The sequence below is a fragment of the Zeugodacus cucurbitae genome, chromosome 2 (assembly GCF_028554725.1).
Source record: "Zeugodacus cucurbitae isolate PBARC_wt_2022May chromosome 2, idZeuCucr1.2, whole genome shotgun sequence".
Classification (NCBI taxonomy): domain Eukaryota; kingdom Metazoa; phylum Arthropoda; class Insecta; order Diptera; family Tephritidae; genus Zeugodacus; species Zeugodacus cucurbitae.
The window spans coordinates 86,211,320-86,232,702 of NC_071667.1; the positions used below are offsets into that span (position 1 = coordinate 86,211,320).

At 39.5% G+C, this 21,383-nt stretch overlaps 3 protein-coding genes across 12 annotated transcripts in view; all 3 read right to left on the reverse strand.

Annotated features, from left to right (window-relative positions):
- The window catches only part of LOC105217781 (guanylate cyclase soluble subunit beta-1), a 92,308-nt gene extending 90,370 nt beyond the window's left edge, over positions 1 to 1,938 (reverse strand). For 4 of the 5 annotated variants that reach the window (XM_054236105.1, XM_054236104.1, XM_029045922.2 and 1 more), the window contains exon 1: positions 1,599 to 1,938. The gene's annotated coding sequence lies outside the window, so the exon portion shown is untranslated. The remainder of the gene's footprint in view (positions 1 to 1,598) is intronic. The other variant, XM_054236106.1, reaches the window with a different exon arrangement.
- A 136-nt stretch (positions 1,939 to 2,074) lies between these two features.
- LOC105217734 (major royal jelly protein 1) lies at positions 2,075 to 10,509 on the reverse strand. Of its 6 annotated transcripts, none has more exons than XM_011192881.3 (6): positions 10,273 to 10,509; positions 3,824 to 4,276; positions 3,489 to 3,713; positions 3,301 to 3,415; positions 2,997 to 3,183; positions 2,075 to 2,884 (listed from the first exon to the last, which is right to left on the reverse strand). In XM_011192881.3, exons 2-6 carry the CDS (start codon positions 4,127 to 4,129, stop codon positions 2,221 to 2,223), a joined length of 1,497 nt encoding a protein of 498 aa, XP_011191183.2. In that variant the 5' UTR covers positions 4,130 to 4,276; positions 10,273 to 10,509; the 3' UTR covers positions 2,075 to 2,220. The 6 variants fall into 6 exon arrangements, with proteins under 6 accessions (XP_011191183.2, XP_011191210.2, XP_054092083.1 ...); XM_011192908.3 differs by having other exon boundaries at positions 3,824 to 4,247; positions 10,267 to 10,509; XM_054236108.1 differs by having other exon boundaries at positions 10,267 to 10,509.
- Positions 10,510 to 14,801: 4,292 nt separating this feature from the next.
- On the reverse strand, positions 14,802 to 18,104 carry LOC105217724 (adhesion G-protein coupled receptor G7). Its single transcript, XM_011192868.3, has 2 exons — positions 16,406 to 18,104; positions 14,802 to 16,336 (listed from the first exon to the last, which is right to left on the reverse strand). Exons 1-2 carry the CDS (start codon positions 17,958 to 17,960, stop codon positions 15,123 to 15,125), a joined length of 2,769 nt encoding a protein of 922 aa, XP_011191170.2. The 5' UTR covers positions 17,961 to 18,104; the 3' UTR covers positions 14,802 to 15,122.
- Positions 18,105 to 21,383: the final 3,279 nt, after the last annotated feature.

Sequence of the window (21,383 nt, forward strand, 5' to 3'; positions counted from 1 at the left end):
GTTTATAGAGAAATAATTCTTTGGAGAATAAGACCGACTATTTGTATTTCAAATCAACCATTTTATGATCTATATGGATTACGCTTTTAATCGGAGTACTCTCCTAACCTAAATGGAGTACAGTTTACATGCAGTCAGGGAACACTCGCGTGTTTTGAGTGGTAGAAAAAAATCGGAGTGTGCAAGTGATGTTTGTTGTGTGATTAAATGTATGTGAACATACGCCGTGACGATTCTATCATGACATAAACAGGCGGCGTTAGTGTTCAGATGTAAACAAGTGCATACTCGTGCACACACCGAGCGACGCACACACATATGTATATGCCTTATTTAGAATGAAAACATTGTTTGCAGTATGACACAGTATGTGTGTAGGAGTGTGTTAACCCAGTGCCGTATCTTCTTGGATGTCCTACGAGAAGTGAGCAATGCGACAACAGCAACAATAAAAACAGTGCCACTATGCCACCAACTATTCGAACCACATAGACCACCACCTAGTCAGTTAGGCGGATAACATACATGGATGGCTGTGTCTGTGTGCATTTGAAATGGTGTTATTGTTAAGTGAAGCGAACAATTGGCTTTGCGCTGTCGCCGGAGCTAACAAACGGTTTTGCAAACAAAATAAACATTGTGGCTGTTTGCTAGCGCTCAATGGTCGGCAGCCAAGCTACAGTTAATTTTGTGATTATCATCTAATTTTATAGACACTGCAGTACGCCAGTGCAGCGCTTGTATTTAGCTGAGCGAATGTACACTGAGCGATGATGATAAATGGCTTTTGTTGGTTGTGCAAATGGAGAGATAAATTATTATTGCGCGAGGACAATGCCGATAGTTATGGCTGGTTGAGATTCAATCATTTAACAAAATACAAATATGGGTTAATGCAGCACCAACAATTTAAATTGATAAATAAATGCAATAAATTTTGAGGAAAATTATCGAAAATGATTATTTTTTAAGATAATAATCAGTTTATTATTTTTAGTTTTCTTGCAACTTTTTGTTTTTGTTGTTTTTTTTTTTTTGAATTTTGCTTTCCTTTCTTAAGTTTTTGGTGTTCCACTTTGAACTGGAAGAAAATGCGATTTCATATCATAAGCTAAAGATCTGCCAAAAAAACAAACTCTTGGCATGCAAAACTTCCTATCGAAATAAGCTTACTTTGGAGATGCTCCAAATCTTTTTAGATCAAATTAACGAAATAAAATGAAATTAGTTCACTCAAACACTTTGGAATGGGAAATATAATTATTTAAAATATATATAAATTGCACTGATATAGAAGCAAAGACAATTTCGGTAAACACACAAAGATTACAGTTTGGTCCTTCACATTTTATTTCCAATTTCAGCTTTAAGCATTTTAGCGCCTGGCTTTAACTTGTTGCTACATATACTTGTCTTCAATCAGAATTCCAACAACTGTTTAAAATTAAGCACGGAACATCTGTGTATTCGCAATTATTAACCGTTTATGAGGAACAAATCAGCTTATCACACGCCCTAATGGGTTGCGGTGGCGTATACGCAACATACACTGAACAAAAACAAAAAAACACGCGCTAATTGTGAGAGAGATGCCTTACAATTTAAATTTTCAAGTGGCCGAACCGACGAAAACTTTCACCAACGGAAAATTACCGTTTTTTTATATTTTTGGTTTTTATATATTCATTATTTCAATATTATATTTGTTTGTCAGACACTTCGTTTGTCACAATTTCCCGTTAAAATGGTAATTCGCACATCACAGAGCCGTCAACGACTGAAGATTTTCCTCACAGTCTGCGCTATAAATATTACAGTGCGATTTGCGAACGTAGAAGGATGCTCGCAGCCGAAGCATGGTGAGCTTTTGGCAACGAAAGAGAGAGAGAGCCGAAATCGAAAAGGACTCGTTGAAGTGCGAACCATGCCCAGTTGAGTGTGGCTACGCGCTCTTAATTTTTGTAAAGAGCGATTAGCGCTTCCACGCGGAATCTTCTGTTATTTGAAATCATACTTCTACATAATTTATATTCCAACGGAAATTTTTTGGGATTTTTTAATTTTGTTAAATGAGTTTTATTTGCCTAAACTTTCGGAAAATCATAATCACCAGAATGCATTAACAACAAAATATGAGCAACAATATTTACAGATGAGAATTCTTAAACAATTACATGAATATTCATTACATTTTCGCGTTGAAGAAAGAACACCTTTCACTTAGTTGCCGCTGTGACCCAGACTGTAACTGTAGCCCAGCTGGCCGAGTTGGAAAACACTGGCCGCCGTCGGCACACTGCTTCCGGTGAACGTATGCAGGCCGATTCGAGGGCCTTGCAGCTGATAAAGTTTTGAACTCGGTGCGAGACTGAAGGCTGGATTGAGCGTTGGTGCGACTCGCTCGAGCCCGCTCCTGTAACCACCGTCATTCAAAGCGCTCGCATTCACGCCATTCACGTAAAGTTCGCTGCTGACGCGATCAGTGGGCGTGAATAGTCTCTGCGAGGACACGGCACTTCGGCTGGGATACTTGATACGCATGAGTCGGAAGTTGATCTCATCCCGGTTCACTGTTTGTAGTGTGAAACGGTTGAATTTCGAGGACATGGCATAGACCACGTCATTCTCCCATGGCGATGCGCTTATATCGGCTACGAACTGCAGTGCATTCACGTCGTAGGAGAGCACCGCCTGTTGCTTAGTTTGTGGGTGCCAAGATACGATCGCAGTCTCTGTAACTGGGCTGAAGAGCAGGCTACCATCTTGTGGCGCGAGATAAAGTGGAAGACCTTGAGATGACTTCTTGCCCAAGAAGCGTATTGGTAAAATGTCATGCAATTGACGTGGTCCAGCGCGCAGGGCATCCTTGGTTATGGAGAAGATGCTGTGAGTACATGAAAGAGTTTATATTATATTTTTTAGTATGTTTAACAACTCGATGATATCAACATGAAGTGACAATTTTCTATAAATGAAATTCAATTTAATGTTCTTACCGATCTGTAGCCAGCGGTTGGAAATAAAGTATTCCATTTACTGTGTCGAAAGCTAAGCCGATGACGCCATCACTTATGAAGAACTTGTCGTTTAGGATTTGTATTAAACCAAAGTCGGGATCGGGCCACATAGCCGGGTGTGAGAGACGCCAAACCATGTCACGTGCTCCGTCGTAGACAATGATCGCTGATCAGCAATCCAAAAATGAAATAATTTCCAAACAATGAAGAATTAGTAATTGCCACTTTAAATGGCATTTCTAAAGTGAAACATATGTGTATAGTACAGTAGCCCTAAACTTACCAGGTCTTACTGTATCAGCAATGTAGACAAAGACATCGTCGCAGGTCCCTGAAGTGGATGTGGTTTCGTCGACGATCAAATTTACGAGAATCGACTGATTGCGCAAGACATCATTCTGTTATTAAATATTTCCCAATAAACATTAGCAAAAGATTCAGTTAACTACATTGCGTCTTGAAGTTGCTCACCGGTAGTTCAATGCGCCGCACCACTTGATCCGTATTCAAATCGAATACCAATATCTTGGGTCGGCAGGTTTGCTCGGAGTCTTCGAAAGTGCGCGAAACGCCGGCGTCTAGGATCCACAAACGGTTGCAAGAATCGATGCGCATGCGATACACCGACACCAAATACGAGTCGCTGCAGTTGAACGAGCTGCGGCCGCTGACCGTGTACGTCCAGTCGGGATAGGACTACAAGATAAGAGTGTGTAAATACGTAAGAAAGAATTCATTAAAATTAAGTGTGAAAATGTGTAAAATTGATTGATTGCGGTATTCCATGCATTCGATGCGGCACTTACTCGTAAGATCGGCGACTCGCTGTAGTCCGACTTCGAAATGTAGGCAACGGTTGTCGGCACGCCGGCAAAGAGCTTCGGTGTAGCAATGAAAATCCGGTCATAAGCCACTGTCATACTCGTCGGCACCACGTTGATCGGATTGTAGTAGTCGGGGTCGGAGACGGGCGCATGCGGCGGAAATTCGTACGAGAAAAGCTTCCATTGCTTAACGATTTCCAAATTGGATCGCACGGCTAGAGAGCCGCCAAACAACACGTTGTGGGCAATCAGCAGTGCCACCAACAAAATGTTGCGCACGCGCCACATATTGACAGTTACTTGCGCACGTTTTGCTATGTGAAATGCTTGTGTCGGTCCGATTAAACGCCTCGTTGATTTGATGTGGGACAAGCAGTGAAAGAGTTTTTGACAGCAGCACTTTTAACTAACGGCACCATATACAAATAAAAACGGCTGTTAAGTGGACAGTTAATTGGCGAGACAAATTAAATAAATATTTTAATGGTTCGATATAAGTATTCAGCGATCTAATTTCAATTACCATAGCAAATAAATTGCTTTATAAAATAAAATATTGAGAATATAATCATTGAGAATATTCTCAATATTTTATTTATAGCGGCATAATGGAATTTTATTATTATTATTTATATTGTTGTTGTTACATTATACTTTATATATTAATAAAGATAGTTAATTCACTTATTGAACAGCAACTCTTATTACAATCGCAAATGTGTAGCAGCGTCTAGATACTGCTTATAAAAAATAAATAAATAAGCAAATCACTTCAATATTTTCAATAACTCTTCAGCAAATTCACTGCTACAATATTTTGCCTTCACGATTTAACAAATTGGTCTCACTCTTTGCCGCTCCACTCCGAGCTAAAACCAAAACTATTCACTTCACGACTTATCACTGGTAATTTGTTGGTCTTCAAGAGCTGAGGCTGAGGCTAAAAATATTGCCGAATGCTACACTTATCTACTTACCGGCTCGTACTCATGTGTGTATTATTCAATGCAACATTGACGGAAATACAGGCCACTTACATTTGCATGGACCACCATGTGCCCAAATGGCATAAATACTTGGCTATGTAAGCACTTAGGCATGACTATGTAATGTATTTGCTTCAGCGCGATTCAATTTTCGATTGACCACACTCGGCTGCTGTAACCCCTGCGGAGCACGCTGAGCAGACGAGCGCGTTCACAGATAAACATAAATACATATTTACAAAGAGATACACGCTTACAGCGCGTTTCCCCAAAAATAAACTACAAGCAGTCAAATGAATTATAATTTTTTCGGCTCACCAATTCAATTATATTGGAAATGGGAAGCATAAATACGAATATTTATATGTCACAGTGTGTTTGCTTGTATATACAGCGATTGGTGTTCAATATGAGAGCCACAGTATGGAGAAAATATAGCATTAATTAAGAAATATAGCATTAAAACAAGAAATTATTTTCATCCAGACATTGGCACTATTTTCTAGGAAGGAAGTATTTAGGTGAAAGGAAAATTTCAAAAAATATAGAAAATTGCAACGATTGACTTTTGAACTGAAACAGATTAAGGAGAAGCCTAGATTAATCGAAATTTATTTTATATGTGCAATATTGCTACAAATAATTTTGATTATATCTTCATGTATAGACTTAATTATTTAAACTAATTAAATATATTAGGAATCGTGCTCAGCCACACTTTATTTTATAACGCAAAAGTACGATTTTCCATATTGCGCAATAAATTACATACAATTATTTTAACTGCGGTGCTGCTGGCTATTGATTTTCGAATATTTTTATAAAATAATTATGTTTGGTCGTGTGTGTGCTTGCTCTACTTTCGAGAATATGTTATACTATAAATATATAAATTAATATATATATATATATATATATGGTATAAATTAAGCCAATTTCAGTCAGCAATAAATATTTGCAAATTTAAACGCTGTGACCACACCTGTGGCTGCAACTCGTATCTTGAATATTGAGCTAATGCCGTTGATCGAATTTTTTTGCGCTTGATGGATGTGATTCAATGCAAATTGTGGCACGGCGGCGTCGTTGGAGTCACTGTCATAATGGCAGCTATCAAAATAAATTGTATGCATTTCGCAGTATTTATATTTATTGGAGTTATATTCAGTTTGCCTACACGAAACTAGTAATTCATTACACTAGCTTTACCGAGAGCTACAAGAATCTGCTATAAAGATTTTACACTTCAAAAACTATGAAACAGATTAACATTTTCGGAGTAGGGAACCTTAGAAAATCAACTGAAGGTACTCAAAGCACAGTAAAATCTCGAAGTGTTGAAGGGTGGTTCAAGTAGCTGCATTAAAAGTCAACAATTCCGAAATTTCGAAATACTTTGTCAGTTACTAAAATGCTGTAGATTTAATAAAACGATTTCTGACGGCCTCTGGTTCAAACCAGACGGAGTTGTGCTTAAAAATGTCGCAACTGCTGGCAAACGAAAGCAATAACAACACCAACAAGGCATTCGACCCACATAAGCAGATCAAAAGTGCAGATTTTTTCATCACGTTCATGAGTCATGTAAATATGTGTTCATTGTAGAGGGTCCGACCGGCAAGCCAAGTGGTGCTGTGGGCGTTTCACTAACCGTTCAGCGGTAGCTCCACTTATGGGCGGTTTATTGCACACGTGACTATCGCTACAAAATTCGAGTTTCCGCAGAGCGCATACGCTAGAATACATAATTGCATGCTCGCACGGCGCAAGCGTAGCTCAACAGAGTTGTTCGCGCTTTTTTCACCAATTTTTCACATATCACATTTGCCATTTAACATTTGCTTTGTTATTTTTTGGGTTTGTGTCTTTTTTGCTTTGACATCCTGGTGACCGTTTGTGCCACACAGTTCCTCAGCTATTTAATTGCCCAAACAAAGAGTTAACGATCAGGTGTACTGAGCCTTATACGGAAATCAGAAAATAAACAAAAACAAAGTGCAACAGCCGAAAATGAAGGATCGAGACCAGTGTCTTAGGAATGGTAATATTTTTATACTAAATATATGTACATTTCGATGTTAATTGTTTGCCTTGTACTTTATAACGTTGCAAGTATATATATATGCATCCTATTTAATACGGTACAAATGGCACATGCATGCAAACAATAGCCAATAGACATTGCTAGGGGGACAACAAAATTGTGTTAATCCACAACCGGTTTGAAAAAAGCAGAATTTTAGCAAGAGCTGTGACGGTGGAAAGACAACATCGACGGTAGCTGCTGAAGGTTTCAATAAAGAGTAACTTTGTACAGGAGATCAAGCTAACAAGTGAGCTATTAATTAATTGGCACTGTTTTAAAATTGCGCAAACCATTATTTAACAATAAACTCATTTAATTAATAATCACAGATTCTCTTCAAAATTACTTTCGTATATTACTTCAATTACAAAATCTGTAGTTTATGGCTAATATATATCACATATCATTTCCACTACTTGGTTAGATTTTGTGCGACACGTTCTGAGCTGTAATTATCAGCTTTGTCGTTAAATCTTCACATAATAATCTTAAAACCCGGAAACCAATGACGCTACAGATCAAATCTTTAATTATCGAATAAGCGTCGCGGAACTATAGACTTTTGTATTTATAACGGCCAACATACTTTACGAACTGTAATCAGACTTAATAGAATTCAATCGACAAATATTCTTGTGTTTTGGTTTCCTGATCGTCTAATATTGCAACTGTTTCCTCAACGCTCCCATCGATAAGTTTTTCCCGTACGATTCATATTGGCGAAGCAGAAACCTTATTCCCTTTCCAATTAATGAAGTCTATTAGATTTGTTTTGTTTCGAAAGAAGCGAAAAAGTTACACATAACGATTGGATTTTCTTGCTCAATTGTTATATAAAATTTGGCAAACCGAAACTTGGGAAAATTGTCAAAATGCCACAAAGGCCGCCGTCGGCCCGGAAGCGAATATTTTACCAAAGTTAACAACTAAAGTCGTCTTTTAGTAATCGAGAGTAGGAAATACAATGTCATTTAAATATGACTAAGTAGGAGCGCCGTCGCGCCACGTAATTGTCATGTAAATGAGAGCAATGAATATCTTAGTGACTAAGACGTTAGACTCGTTATTCAAATCAATTTTGCACAAATATTTATAAATATTTTGTCGAAATTTTTCAAATATATATATATTGATTCGTGAGTTCGAGCTGAACTCTCTTTCATTATTTTCCATCCAAAATTTTAGATTGTTTGAGTTGTTTGTATTCGCAAATGCCTTTTTGGTGCTGTAATTACGGGTTTTAGCTTTTATTGCTTGTTTACATACACCTGTTTGAGTGTGGCGAAGTGGAGTCATTTTGACAGAGTTTAATACATGCTAATTGTGGCTAACGGTAGTTACAATCAAATTAAGTGATTAAAATATGCATGAATTGAATTTTAATTGAAACTCTCGACGCATTGGCGCTTTAGTTTTCTTGTATTTGCCATTTTAAATTTATTGGTGTGAGTTTTATGAGGAGACACCGCACTAATTGATAATGGATACTGGTGTTAAGTGAGAAGTGTAACTCTTGTAGACAAGTAGTGTTAAGGATGGAGTATGTTCACCTATGGACAGAAGATTGGATTGAAGATAAGTCAATCAATGCTCTCTGACTTTTTTTTTGTACATCGTTTTGTTTCAGATATTTCGAACATTAAATGTATAAAAGATCGGTGGGTTTGAGTTGAATGTCTTAAAATCTTACTAATTATATGGAATAGAAATAACCTAGTATCTCTCGGTATTGTTTGTGATACATACATATGATTCCAGTAGTATCTTTCATTACATAAACGAATGAAATCGAAGTTGTCTAAATATCTTCCTAATGAGAGGTTTATTTTCCAAGAAAGAATTTACATATGTTATTATTATTGAACTACTTAAATTTCCCATCGTCCGTCGATAGATATGTCTCATTTCTTAAGTATTAAGTTCAGACATTTTTATCTCGGTCAACCTTTATGGCCTCTTAGAAGATGTAGAGATTTCGTATATCGGAGGTCATGACACATTTCTCATGCTACATTTGAGGTCGATAATATAAGGTTTTATATTGTGCGCATGTGTGTGATTAAATTTTAATTGGTGTAACGATTATCTGAAATCTTTATGTCAGGCAACGGTTATTATTAAGTATTCAACGCATAAACGAAAAACACGAAAACCAAAACGGCATATTTAATACAGACGTTAGTCACTCGACAGACACGAAGAGGAAACAGATCGTTACTCATATGTCAACAGTTAGGCGGCATTGCGGCACGTCACGTTTTCATCATTGCAGTCAGAGTGTGTAGCCGAGTGTGTTGGCATTGTGGCACGCGAGCGCTCTTTAAGCGTTTGAAATTCCCGCCTATTCGCCGGACCAGTTTGGCCGAAACCGTTAATTTTTTTACGTGCGATCAATTGATCAAGGCAAGCCTGCCACCGGTTGTCATGCACTTTGATTTGATTATTTTGCGTTCAGAAGCGTATAACGGTTTTTGGCATTTTTTTGTTCGTTTTGCATAACTTACGTCTGCTTAACAAGAATCGGTAAGCAAATAAGTGTCACATAGAAATATAACGGTGTTGCTGTCAACCTGTGATTTCCCAATTACACACGAATTATTTTAATAATAGCTATTTGTTTATGGTCTTGACCAACGCGTATGGAAAACAGTTAGCTTGTTTACGTTGACATTAAGTGGAACGTAACGCATGCGATCGAGCAGGTTCGTAATGTCATTTGTTTTTACCGCTTCGCTTTTTACTGTTATTGTTATTGGTATTTAATGTGGCCAATTGATATTTTCATGAATTTTTTTTTGTCTCATGACATGAATTTTTATTGTAATTAAATGTTTTCACTAAAGAGACTTATTAAAAAATTTGCAAAATCTGGAATAGATCGTAAATGCATGGGATATGTTGATTATACAAAATATATATTATGTATATATCGGACGAGCTTTTTGAAGTGTTTTTAAGTCTCTCCGAGTCTTGGTGGCGGAAAATAATAAATTTTTCATTGCAGATTATTTAAATAAGATTCAAAGGATATTCCATAGAAGTGATTCCTGCTACTATTCATTGAATATGCCTTCTACATTTGAACACAAGATACAATACTAATACATTTATCATTTCGAACCAAGAATAATGATGTTTTTTGTACTATTTTAGCTAAGCCACATATCCAATAAACTATAGGTGAACCATAAAGGCGACAAGTTACGATCCCGTTCTGCTTATTGAACAGCAGACAGACCATTCTGCTAGATTATTTAATGTAATTATATTGCGCACTCTCTCGAAAGATTTGTTTCTCTTTAATGATTTTGCATATGTTATTTGCAACACTTGATTAAATTTACATTTCTTACACTCACTGTGTTTTTGTTTTTATTTTAAAATCTTTCACTTTCATATATTTGTATAAAGTATTTCGCGCTTTGATTTTCCGTTATTGCGACACAAATATTTACGAGTCCTTTCAACCAGGCCCATTCACTTTCATTACTTTGAACTTCGGCGCTTGGCGCTAAGAGTGAGAGCAGCGTGTGCCAGCGTACGTCAGCTTGGCGCGGTAACCATGAACCGACTGCTTTTGCCAATGCACTCCGGCGGCAGTTAAATTCAGTTACGCTCTCCAAAACCAGATACCACGCGTCAAATAGCCAAGCAGCAAAAGCAACAACATCAACAGTAAGCGCTCCAACATGCAAAACAAACAAGTGAAACAAAGGCGAACAAAAGTGAACAAAGTGAAAAGCACATAAAGCCACAACGCCGACATCACACACACACACACTCGCATGCATGTGGAGCAAGCGTGGCTCGCTGTGCGCAGGCGTAGCTGTTAATTTGACATTCGCACACTTCAATGAGCCAATGCGCCAATGCGCCAATGCGCGGTGGCAAATATAATCCGCAACTAATGCATGTCTAGGAACATCGACTTTAGATTAAACGGTGCATCGGATGAGTGATGAGCAGACACTTGCTAAAAGCAAATACAAATTCTCGCATGCGAACATTTCCGCGTCTCGTTCCACAAAACGCGACGTGCGTATGCCGTGCCGTGCGTAAACACATTCCGAACATGATTAGTACAAAATTTGAACAGCCGCTTGCCACATGGCATGTGTGGCACATAAATTGAAGCAAGACATCTGCTTGCGCAATAATTGTGAATTAAATATGCAGGCGTTTGCTTGATTTTTGTTACACTTACCAGGTATCAGAGCTGGCGAAACTCCGCCGAGTTCGCCGTGTGTTTTGGCAAACCAACTGGTTTCGCGCTGCACAGCGGCGGCTTAAGTTTCGCGCACCAAAGGCCAGTGACAGAAAGAGAACAGCTTTTTAAATATATTATAGAAATTGCTATAGCAAACACACACACACACACACTCTCCCTGAACACCGAGAAACGAGCGAGCGCACAAAGGCAAACTTAAATATTGAATATTGAACATTGCAGCGCCAAGCATCAAATTAACGGTGTCCTAACCATATGCATATGTGTGTGCGTTGTATGCAACAAATAGCTGGGCTAAGCGTGGCTTTAATTAATTGAGGCAACCACTCAGGCATAGAATGGCCGAAGGTATATGGTATGCTGTTGTCGTTGTTGCTGCTGACTGACGGACTTGTAGGCGAATTAATTGGATTACTTTTTAAATATTTTCGCAGTTATTTTTATTAGCATTTGATACATATAATTATTGATATGTGTTTACATACGAGTATGTCTGTTTGCGCGTAACCGGACTATCAACCTGTGTTCGGCAATTAAGCGCTTACTTTATGATTTTATTATTTAGCAAACACCAATTTACATAGCTTATTGGGCACAATCACATGTTACTTTGGTGGTAAGTATGTATGGAGGGTATGGCGCGCCAAAGTGGGCACGGCTTTGATCACTTCTACACCGGCGTCTGATTTATTTCAATACAAAACATGCCACTGCAAACATTTTTGATGTGTTTATGGCCTCGTCAAATTTGAAAATTTTCCACTAAAATATTCAAAAAATTGTTTGCTTTCATAATCAGCGCGAATTTCCACTCTTTGTTCGAAGGCTTCAATTCACTTGACCTCTCTTGCTGTGTAGCCACGGTTTAGTTCTTTATGGTAATCTTGTCCAAAGAAGCAATAAAAAGACAATAAAAGAACTTAGAGATTTTGAGATTTGTGAATATTTGAGTCTGCTTTGAGTTCAAATTCAATTATAGTCAAAATTTATTATTTCGGAATTATTTTAGTAGAATTCTAATTAAACAGTGAAAATATTTTAAAAGTGAACCAACATATGTTTATACCGTTATAGTATTAGTTAACAATATTGGATTGATTTATAAGTACACAGAAACTAAGAACCAATAAGAAAATGGCTGTCCTATATGTGAACTAACGTCAACTCTTTCACAATTGCAGTGTCAATAAATCAAGTAAAATTAAAGAAATATTTATTTTCAATAAACATAAATTTACAGTTACAATTTATGCAGCTCGTTTAAAATAAAAACGTAGATTAATAATTAGCATATGTATGTACGAGTATAATATTTATTTCATCGAGTGACGAACTTAGTCACAGGGGAAAACTCAATTAAACTACGGCTAACTGTTAGTGATTGAGATACATAGATACTTACATACTCACAAGTACACAGAACTTCAATAAATCAGCGTGTAACGGATATCCACTTTGATTCAGCGTTGTGCGAAGTAGTCGCGTAGTGAAAACAAGAACAGAATCGCCTTCACCAAAATATTTACAAACACACCCACAAACAACTGCATTGGCAAGGCATTGCGCATGGTCTGCTGAGTCACATGAATGAGTATGGCACCTACCCAGCAGTAAAATGGCAGTGCCACTTTAGATTATGCGACAGCATCTATGTGAGGTGCTTGTATTCTCAATCAAATGAGAGAGAGCTTTCAATGGCATAATGAACTATGTTTTCTAATCAAATTTCAAATAATAAAGTTATAAAATAATGTTCAACTCTCGCTCAAAATTGCTCATCTGCCTGTTATGCTTACTGGTGACAACTCTCTTAAAATATTGATTTCTTGACCCAGTTTTGCGCTAATTTTATACTACTTCGATTGCCTGCTGGGTACTCCCAACTGATGTATGTATGCATGTTGTTAAGTCAAATAGTTGAAATGCAAGTGAGTGTTAAGGCTGCTACCATGAATGTTGGTATTTGCAATTGTAATGCGTATTTAAAAGTCCAATCTTAACAAACTGTCTGCGAGCAATGAATAGAGGCTGGATTTGCAGACAGTGGTACGCGCCCAATCATCCAGAGAACTAAAATTGGTTCAAAGTTTTACGCTCTGCGGACAGCTTTTGTTGTTTTATAGTAAAATTTTCTATATTTGTTTGTTTGAATTTTATTATTTATTTTATTTTAATGAAGTCACTAGCTTTTTTTCATTATTCGTCCGTGATTATCTTTATATTCGACTGGGTACTTCCCAAATTAAATGTCTAGTTCAAATTCACAATTTGAGGGGCACATGCTGAATTGTCCCAAGTATTCTACTTTCTTGAAACAAAATACTAAAAATGACGCAAGAGTGAGCTTCGTCAATTTCACTGCTACCTTACCAAAAATTCCCAATATTTCGTCTATTTAAGAGAAAATGTATATTTGAACACCCTGTATTAATTTCTCTACCTTTGAGTTACTCCGTGTCTGATTAAATTATGTTTGTAGCTGGTTGCAAAACATGCTACTTGCTTTCGAAAAGCTTTTCTTCATAGAGCTTTCGAAAGCTTTGTGTATAAAGCTTTTCAATGAAGCTATAGTTTAAAGCTTCAACAAGAAATGAAATCAGCCCAGTAGACGATAAAGTTGTCACCAGCTGTTTAGTATGCTAATGTAAGGTACGTTATCTGTGAGATTTGAAACCACTACGCTGATAAATGTTAGATAACCTTCTAATAAGTTAGCATATAAAATTCAAGCACCGTAAACACTGATAAGGCTAACAACACATTACTCTGCCGATATGCTGCAATATATATAGTATATATTAGGGCTTTTAAAATTATTCGATTAACCTGAAAACCGATTATTCGAATATCCACTCTGTAACCGTTCGTACGAATATTAACCGGTTTGTACTATTCGATTAGTCGCAATGTTACGACTATTCGGATAGTCGTTCTACTGCGGTTATTCGAATAGTCATACTGTCACTATTCGAATAAATGAAAATTGTTTGAAATCCAAGCAGCCTTTGATTTTTGTTTGGTTTTACTTGTGAAAATGTCAGTTGTGCGCATTTTTACTGTGTTTCAATTTCTTCAATAAAAACGGAAATTGGATGAACTTACACTATTCGAATAGTCGACAACGAACGGTTAACCGAATAGTCGGAAATGAGCGGTTAATCGAATAGTCGATGACTGACGACTATCCGAATAATGAAAACCGAATATTATTATTCGAATAATGCCCTATTCGGTTAATTCGGTTAGTCGATTAGTCGAATACCAAGAGCTCTAGTATATATAGTATATGTACATATGTGGATGGGATTCAAAATTATGCTGAAATATGCAATAATACTTTCTGAGTTGAATGTTGCAAGAGCAAACACTTTATTAACGCTTTCACAAGACGAATGAAGTCAGCGGCTTATGAAAGACAACACTGACAAGCGAATAAGAATGTTAGCATTCTTCACTGACTGACACATTCTTTTCATATCAATTGACTTAACCCTTGGATTGACATTGGCTTCGTGTTAATCCGCTCATGAGAAGATAGCCGGAAGACAGCTGAAGTCATAGGAACTTCGAATGATTTAAGATATGAATGTATGTAGCTATGTATGACACATAAATTAATCGAACTTGGTTTTATTAAGAAATAAGAAAACAAACGGTGAGTTGTCGTTTTATATATAATATTTCTAGATTTTTGGTACTTTTTGTTCAACATGCTTCCAAAGAAGTAAATATAAAGTATGGAGTAAGGTCGTACATACAGATAATAAATATGTGTGTATTCCACTTAAAACTAGAAGGTACATAAAATACTACTGTGTTGGTGTGGATGTGGGTGACTTTGCTGAAAGCTGAAATGCTGGCGATACACAAACAATATTTGTCTGTGTGTGTGTGTATATCTTTCAGTCTATAATGAATTGATGACTACACCGAATTGTCCTCCGTCTGAGGGGCCTGTGGTGCGGTATCTCGATTTGAATTCTAATTTCTGCCCTGACGCGTCATGCTCGTAGTGTCGTGCGCACACACGCCACTCTCCAGACCTGTCGAAGCCGTAATCGACTGCAATTCGGTTGCTCGTTTGCCGCTGTTCTTCTTCCGCTGAGGGTGGAGCAAATTCAGCCAAGCACTGCGCGGCACCTCGTCCAGCAGGACGAAATAGACGAACAGCACGAAGCCTTGCAGTGTGGCAGTGAGGCAAAAGATGTAGGAGAAGATAACGCCGGCTTGCATGTAAGCGAACAAGCCGAAGATCCACGAAATGCCGAGCAGGAAAAACAACAACACCGACAAACGTATCTGCTTCGTGATCAGTTTCTTCTCGCTGCGGTGAATGGCCTGATTAAGCGTGTGCGAGATGCTGTAGAATACATAAATGAAAATGGTAAGATTGACGATGACGACGGCGGTAATCGGCAGAATAACGCCCAGCGCCAGACCCAATCCGCTGGGATAGCATATGGCAGTGCTTGTTTGTAGCTCATATTCGGTGGGTATGTACGACCTGGGCGCAATGCAGGCCACAAGTAAGGTGGGTAAGAGCGGAAAGCCCCACGCAACGATCGCCGATTTAAGTATGTATCGTTTCGGACGTTCTATACCGATAACGGTCACATAACGCTGGAACTGCAGCACCGCTATGATTAGCATCCACATGAAGAGCACCAATATGGAGTACTGCAGAAAAGCGCCCAAGAGCACGCAGTTTATGTATAGACGGTCCTCCACCAGCTCGGCGGACATGTCCTCTGTGTTGACGAAGACAAAGAGCACCATTTGCAAAGTCAGGGCGACACACAGGTTTAACAGTATTTTGGTGGAGGCAAGCGATCGCCAATTTTTGAACATCGCCGCCGTGATCCAAATGCACAGCAGGCCCATCAGGGAAAGCGAACAGCCCACAAGCGATATTATGTCCAACGCACGCAGATGAATGGGCGTAATGAGCACATCATCGGTAATGTCCGCCTGCTTGTAGGTGCCGCCCAAGAGAAACGAGAACTGCGTCAAATGCAGTGTGCGGCACTCTATAACGGACTGTTTGAGCAAATCTTGAATGTCCGTCTGAACGCCAGTATTCACCCATGTGCTGTAGTTCCAGTAGCCGCAGCCGGTGCCTGGTTGCGCTATGAGCGACGGGTCCATATAATCGAAACGGTTGCGCAGCAGAAAGCTTAATGGTTGCGGGAAATTTTCTGAAATATCAAAATTGGACATAAAAAATGCATGAAGTTTACAGCTTCTGCAAGGAGACGGAGACTCACCATTGTATCCCGGTATGGAAATGGATAGAATTTTGCTAAACGGTTTGCGCGTTTGCACCAATGCCGGATCTACGAACAGCGCGTCATGTCCATAAACTTTCATAACAATCACAGGTACTTTGCCTTTCGCCCGCAGCTTCGTACTCACATGTTGCCAGAGGGACATGGGAAGAAAGCTGGCCACCTGCAGCTCGGGCTCCTGCGACAGCGCTTCCACCGATTCATTCATGGCAATAAAGCGATAGCGGAAGTTCGGCACCACTGTACTGAACAAAGCGTGTGGAGATGACGAACTCCTGCTTTGCTGTGCCGTCGGCGCGTACAAGGCAATGCCCGATATGTTGGCGCATTCGGGATTCAGAAAGAACACACTGATGTTTGTGGAAATGTGTGCGCGTACACCCAAGTGCCCCATTTTCACTTCCTCCACCGCCTTTGAGTAGCTGCTGCCGATATCCGCTTCCGCCTCTGCACTCGGACGTGAAACAATGGTTGTTGTTGAAGTACTAGAACAGCCAGCTGTCGGCACTTGTCGCGCGGAGAGCGCATCCATGTACTCCTCAAACGTCTGCAGAATGGAGTTGGTGGCATTCAAATCGGCCGATATGCGCAACACCTGCTCATCACTCGACATGAGGCGATCACATATACGCACCATATCCGGCGAAACCTCGGGATCTTGCGCGGTTATGGCGACTTCATGCAGTATCTGTGACGTCAAATGCACGTCGGCGGGCAGCAGTTTGAAGTTCTTTTCGCGCAGCATTGTATACAATTCGCTAGTCACTTGACTGCGTTGCGCCACACCAGCGTGCAGCAGCTGCCCACCGAGCAGCGACTCGTGCAACGAATTCAGCTTGTCGCTAAGTATGCACTCGCGCGTTTGTCGCATACAAGTGACGCGCCCCCAACCGCTGATGTCCTCCCACTCGGCGGCACGACTCCGCGGATTGTAACGGCACAAGCGCGTCAATGGCAAGCCATTTGGCTTCAGGCACACCTCGCTGAGGCCCGCGCGCTCTCCTATGCGTGCGCGTTTCCACATATTCGTATTGGGATGTGTGTAATTCTCGACGATGATGTAATCGTGCTCGAAAACTTCCGGCAAGCAGTAGCGTAGGCGGGGCGAATCGCTGGTAGTGCGCTCGAACTCAGTGCTGCTGCTGCTTTGCGATGCGGAAGTGCGGTCCAAGTCGGCTTCCTCACTATCGCTGACACTGCCACTGCCATAGCTGTCCATGTTGGAATGAGGACCATTATCGTTTAGTTTGTGCTGTGGGGTAGCTGTAGTCGTAATAGTATTAGTGGTAGTAGAAGTATCTGTTGAACTAGCATTAACAGAAGTAAGTCCTCGCCAATTTCGGGGCTGTTCCTCTTGCTTGCGTGAAATCGTTGAACTAATTACGTACGGCAATTTCGGCAGCCTATAATCTGTACTCCCATCTTCCTCGCTGTCTGGATCGGCATGTAAGGGTCTCAAATGGGCACTGACCAGTAGTTTGTTTTGGTATTGATGTAAAATGGTCACAAACAAAATTAGTATTTTCAAATTCATTTTATAAATTTCAGCACACAATAAACGCTCGTTGAATCACTCCGTTGGTATTCGAACTTTTGAGAACTTCGTTTCAACTGTGCATTTCCGTGCACAAATCCGCGAAGCGCTTGCAATCTGACGTGCTCCGCCAACCAAACCAAACTGAAAATCCGCACTGACTGTAGAATTTGCGCTCGCCGTCGCCGCCGTCGCCGCTCTGCGCGCACACACTCAACCGCACATGCGCCAGTGCGCGCGCACTACTTGCCACTTGCCCACTAGCCGCGCTCCATGCTCCGTCCGCAGTCGACTGCGCTGATCGCCTCGCAATATTTGTCGAACTCACACTCGCGCCGAGTGTATCTATTGGCGATTTCGGTGGAATTTTCAATGTCTCACCTTTTGCTTATCTCGGCATTAGAACACTCATGCTTCCGCGCGCTGCTCGCTCCGTCGCCACTGGAGTCGCTTGAAGAAGCTCTGCATTTTCTGTTTGCTTGCGCTCATGAGCACTTACCTTTGCGGTACTTTTTTCTTCTATTTGTGTTTGTTTTTGTTTTTGTTGTTGCTTTTGTATTTATTATGTATGCGATTTTCGCAAAGAAGACTGTTGACCGCCTGACAGTATTTGGCTCGGTCGTGTTCATGGATTTTGTTTATTTTTCGCGGCTTGTCATACGCCACACACAGCACAATTTTGTTTGATTTATGCATTATTGTTGTTGATTTTGTTTTTGTTTAATATTTATTAACTGAAATAGATTCATTTGTATTTTCATGCTCGGAATTTATTGGAAAAACTGTGCAACGGCAAAAGCTCACGTAGCGAAGTCGTCAGCTCGCTCGCATACACAACCGCGCACACGTATCAGGTAACTTATCGGAACCACATACATACATATGGACAAACCGACATATGTGTAGTAAATTAAGTAAAATTTTTAGCCAATTTGCAATATTTTCCATTTAACGACGAAATTCGCATTGCTCACATATTGGCCTCCGTCTATTTTGTAACAAATCAGAAAGACAGCACACACTAGGGACTAGTATGCTTACGATTATACACAACTCAAATATTTACATACATGTGTGTGTGTGTGTGTGTTTGTATGTTATGTTGAAGCCCTTATCAAGGCACACTTTCTCGCACAATATGCGCATCTAACCGTTTGACTAACTTATGTAACTTACAACAAAGGGTATAAATGACTTCCTTGTTTGCGGTTGCTGTGATTGATAGCCAGCTTGTGGGTGAAAAGTTGAAAGAATAGCGAAGTTTATTGTCGAGCTAAAGCACATTTACTTAGTTCATTTCACAATTGTGAGTCAGTATTTGAGAGATAAGTAGGTACAAAGTAATTTTTTCCATAAAATATTATTTGGTCTTTACGCGGTGGACTCATCGAATCAAAATCTAACGTAAAGCAACAACAAAAATATTTAAATTAAGAAATAGAATAGCCAAAGGCAATGGCCACACACATGCTACATATCTACAAGCGATGATCTGTGCGAGCGCGCAACAGTAGCTGGAGCGTGTCAGGTGAATACGATTTCGTGCTGACATCTCATTGGATTATTATACGTAAATACATTTGAGAGTTTGTATGTATGTAAACAGAGATGAAGAAACGCTTCCTTAATTTCTGTATTTGCCAGTCAAAGCATACAACAACAACAACACACAGCCGTTTGAGATGCGAGCGTGTACGATTATTAGCCACAGCGCGATCTGCGACCGCTGACAGCGTGAACTTCGTATGAAATCTTTAATTACAAGTAGGTTTGAAATTTCAGCGCGCCACTTGAAGCCGGCAATTGACTTGCGGATGCGGTGGAAGAGCTAAATGGTACACAACAACAACAACAACGATAGCAAACCTGTAGCCATCAGAAGATGAGAAGGCAAGCAGAAGCAGCAGCAGCGGTGCCATCAGCATCATATAAAACCAACCAAAAGGTAAACAATATTTGGCACCAGCGCTAACAAGCAACGGCCAGAACGTACAAAATGACGCGTAAAGTAAACAAAACAAAAAAGAAATAAAGATTCGAGTGCAAACAGAAACAAAAAGTAAAAGTAACTCATTTGTGTTTTCGAACCCGTTTGGCTTTTTAGATGTTTCTAATAATAAGAATAATAATAATATTGAAAAAAATATGCAAATTATGCTAAATTTATTGTTTAAGAGCACTTTTATAGAGCAGTGCTTTGATCTCGGCACTGTGGCAAATGTGTTGGCCAGAACGGTTTAAGCAAATAAACGGTAGTAATCAAATCGAATTGAAAACAGCGTTGCTTTCGTAATTGAAATTGAATTGTGCACGCGTCATCGCTTATGTTGGCGGCGGCGGCACACACATGTGAATGGCGAATGACATATGGCGAAAATGTGCGAGCATTTTCAAATGTGGAAATAACCCAATGCGCTGATGAGCAGAGTTGTTGAATATGCTGAGCATAAGTGAAAAGCGGTGACTCACCTATTTGGCGCAACAAACACTTTATCGGTGAATTATTGCCATATTTGCACGTTGACTTGCCGTAATAACCGTGCCAGCACACTTTGCCTTATCTTATCTGGGAATTTGAAAACCGATATGCGTTAGCTACATATGTACGAGTAAAGCCGTATCAGATATTTGTTTACAATACGAATGCGCGATTTGTAATTAGCAATTAAAGCTTTTTTGCTTGCTTGGCCTGGCCGTGTGTAGCCGGTTGATGCGTGAGAGGGTGAGGACCCCACAAACAAAGGGTCATAAGAGCTTATAACGACTTCCAAAGAGCTCATTTATTTCTGAGAGAACTGCTCTTGTACCTCTAATAACAACGAGACTCCCTCTGCAGGTGGGATGCACTTGTATTTGAACCCACAACCACCGCTCGGTTGTCACGCTCCAACATACTCTGCTGTAGCGACGCTGGCTGAAAGCAGTATTCTGATAATTCACACTAATAAAACAAGGGCGATTACAGTTTTACGAATACGGTGCTTGTTTGTTGGACAGTGCGATTAAAAACACATTTTTTTTTTTACTTTTAGTATGCTTTCGGATCAGAGTTATGGCAGAACATAAAAATCTTAATTGTTACTAAAATCTTTATTTTTCCAACTACAGATGAAACAATTGCGCTGCGTCCCACATTTCACTTCTCTGCACCTAAGTGTTTGATTTTATAACGGATATAAAAAGACATTTGAAGTCATCGGCAGAATGCCTGAGTTGATTCCCTCCTCAAATTTATTGTGCTCTAAATTGTCTACTTTCAATTGGAAACGAAAAAAAATTATAGAAAATTAACAAATCTCGCTTTAAAATCAGTAGTGAAGCTAGTCAGTCATCCTAGTACATCCAACACAACAAATTAATTGAAAAATGTTTTATTTGAAAATTTGACGAAATTTCCAAGAAGAATCTAGCTAGCATCCTGTA

Coding starts and splice junctions, on each gene's coding strand:
- LOC105217734 (XM_011192881.3), bottom strand. CDS start 4,129: ATGTGGCGCGTGCGCAACATTTTGTTGGTGGCACTGCTGATTGCCCAC. Junction 3,714..3,823: donor GCGAGTCGCCGATCTTACGA/GTAAGTGCCGCA, acceptor CTTATCTTGTAG/TCCTATCCCGACTGGACGTA. Junction 3,184..3,300: donor TGCTGATACAGTAAGACCTG/GTAAGTTTAGGG, acceptor ATTGCTGATCAG/CGATCATTGTCTACGACGGA.
- LOC105217724 (XM_011192868.3), bottom strand. CDS start 17,960: ATGAATTTGAAAATACTAATTTTGTTTGTGACCATTTTACATCAATAC. Junction 16,337..16,405: donor TTCCATACCGGGATACAATG/GTGAGTCTCCGT, acceptor TTGATATTTCAG/AAAATTTCCCGCAACCATTA.